Source organism: Saprolegnia diclina (genome assembly GCF_000281045.1).
Source record: "Saprolegnia diclina VS20 unplaced genomic scaffold supercont1.187, whole genome shotgun sequence".
NCBI classification, from domain to species: domain Eukaryota; phylum Oomycota; class Saprolegniomycetes; order Saprolegniales; family Saprolegniaceae; genus Saprolegnia; species Saprolegnia diclina.
Genome location: NW_008246254.1, coordinates 1 through 1,154, shown reverse-complemented (window position 1 = coordinate 1,154; position 1,154 = coordinate 1). Strand labels below are relative to the sequence as shown.

Below are 1,154 nucleotides of genomic sequence, written 5' to 3'. Positions count from 1 at the left end.
CGACTTGGCCGACGTCGCCTTCTATAGCACCGTGGGATGTCAGTCCGTGCCTGCAGTGGTCGCGCTAACCTTCTTCTTGGACTTTGGCGTCGTGGCTGCAGATTTCTTCTACGCGTCATGAGATGAGACGACGAGGGCTTGATGCTGTGTGTACGAGTTCAACAGCGAAGGGCGCTTCGAGCCAATCCATCATGCGGTTCACGAGCTCGTCCTTGATCGGCAGCAAGTTCTTCTCCTTGAAGGACTTGGGCGACCGCTCAATCTACGGTGCCTTGAGCCCGATGCAGTCCCAGCGGACGGAACCGTACGTGCAGGAAATCCATCATGTGATGGATAAAGCCCATGGTCCCGCGGCAAAGCTTGATCGCGAGCTCGTCACGGAATGCTTCCCGGGCCTACGACAGCGCATGAGATTGCACTGGCTATGGAAGGATCGTGCAGTTGCTTACAGCGTCGTCCTTGAACTTGGGGTACCCACTAAAGTCGAGGATATGCTCCTTGACGTCCTTGATCTACGACAATCGCGGGATAAGATGGCAGCAACGCGGACCGCAGGCGTACGATCGCCGCCGAGTAGCGACGCGAGTGCATGACTTGGTAGAGCTTGGTGAGGAGCTCGCTGTCCTTCTTCGTGCACTTGGCCACCTATCATCCAATCGTACCGAGTCCTCATCCCCATCTTTGCGCGGACCTTCTCGGCGAGGTACGGGATATCGCGGAGCTTTGTGCCAGGGCCAACCGGGACCACGAAAGCTTCCTCGGCCTTGTTCTCGGTCGCGAGCGAGAAGACTGCCACTGGCTTGCGCGAGCGTTCGCTCCGGCGCTCGCCGGGGATCTCGTCGTCGACCTTGGGCTTGGCGGAAGCGTGCTTCTTCGCCTTCGACGCTTCTTCGTCCTGGGACGCTTCCGGCGCATGCTCTTCCTGCGTCGACTCCATGTTCACGTTGGTCTCTTCGGATGTCTTGCTTGCCGTCTCCATCGCCTGCCTTGTTCTTGCCTCCGACTGGCCGATTCGAAAATGAAATTTCCACCAATCACACGCGGGCATCGAGGCGCGAAGGGGTATCCGGCAGCCGGATAAAATGCCAGATGAAACGGAAAAATCTTTGGGCGTACACAAAGCGCACCTCATCGTGTGAAAGGCGCACCTGGCA

General features: G+C 58.1%; 1 protein-coding gene across 1 annotated transcript in view; it reads right to left on the bottom strand.

Moving 5' to 3' along the window:
- SDRG_17058 (hypothetical protein) overlaps positions 1-979 on the bottom strand; it is a gene marked incomplete at both ends in the record, with an annotated part of 1,655 nt that extends 676 nt beyond the window's left edge. The window contains 6 exons of the mRNA XM_008623293.1: positions 70-108; positions 155-262; positions 309-395; positions 450-512; positions 562-645; positions 692-979. Coding sequence (XP_008621515.1) covers positions 70-108; positions 155-262; positions 309-395; positions 450-512; positions 562-645; positions 692-979 — 669 coding nt within the window. The remainder of the gene's footprint in view (positions 1-69; positions 109-154; positions 263-308; positions 396-449; positions 513-561; positions 646-691) is intronic.
- Between the last annotated feature and the right edge of the window lie 175 nt (positions 980-1,154).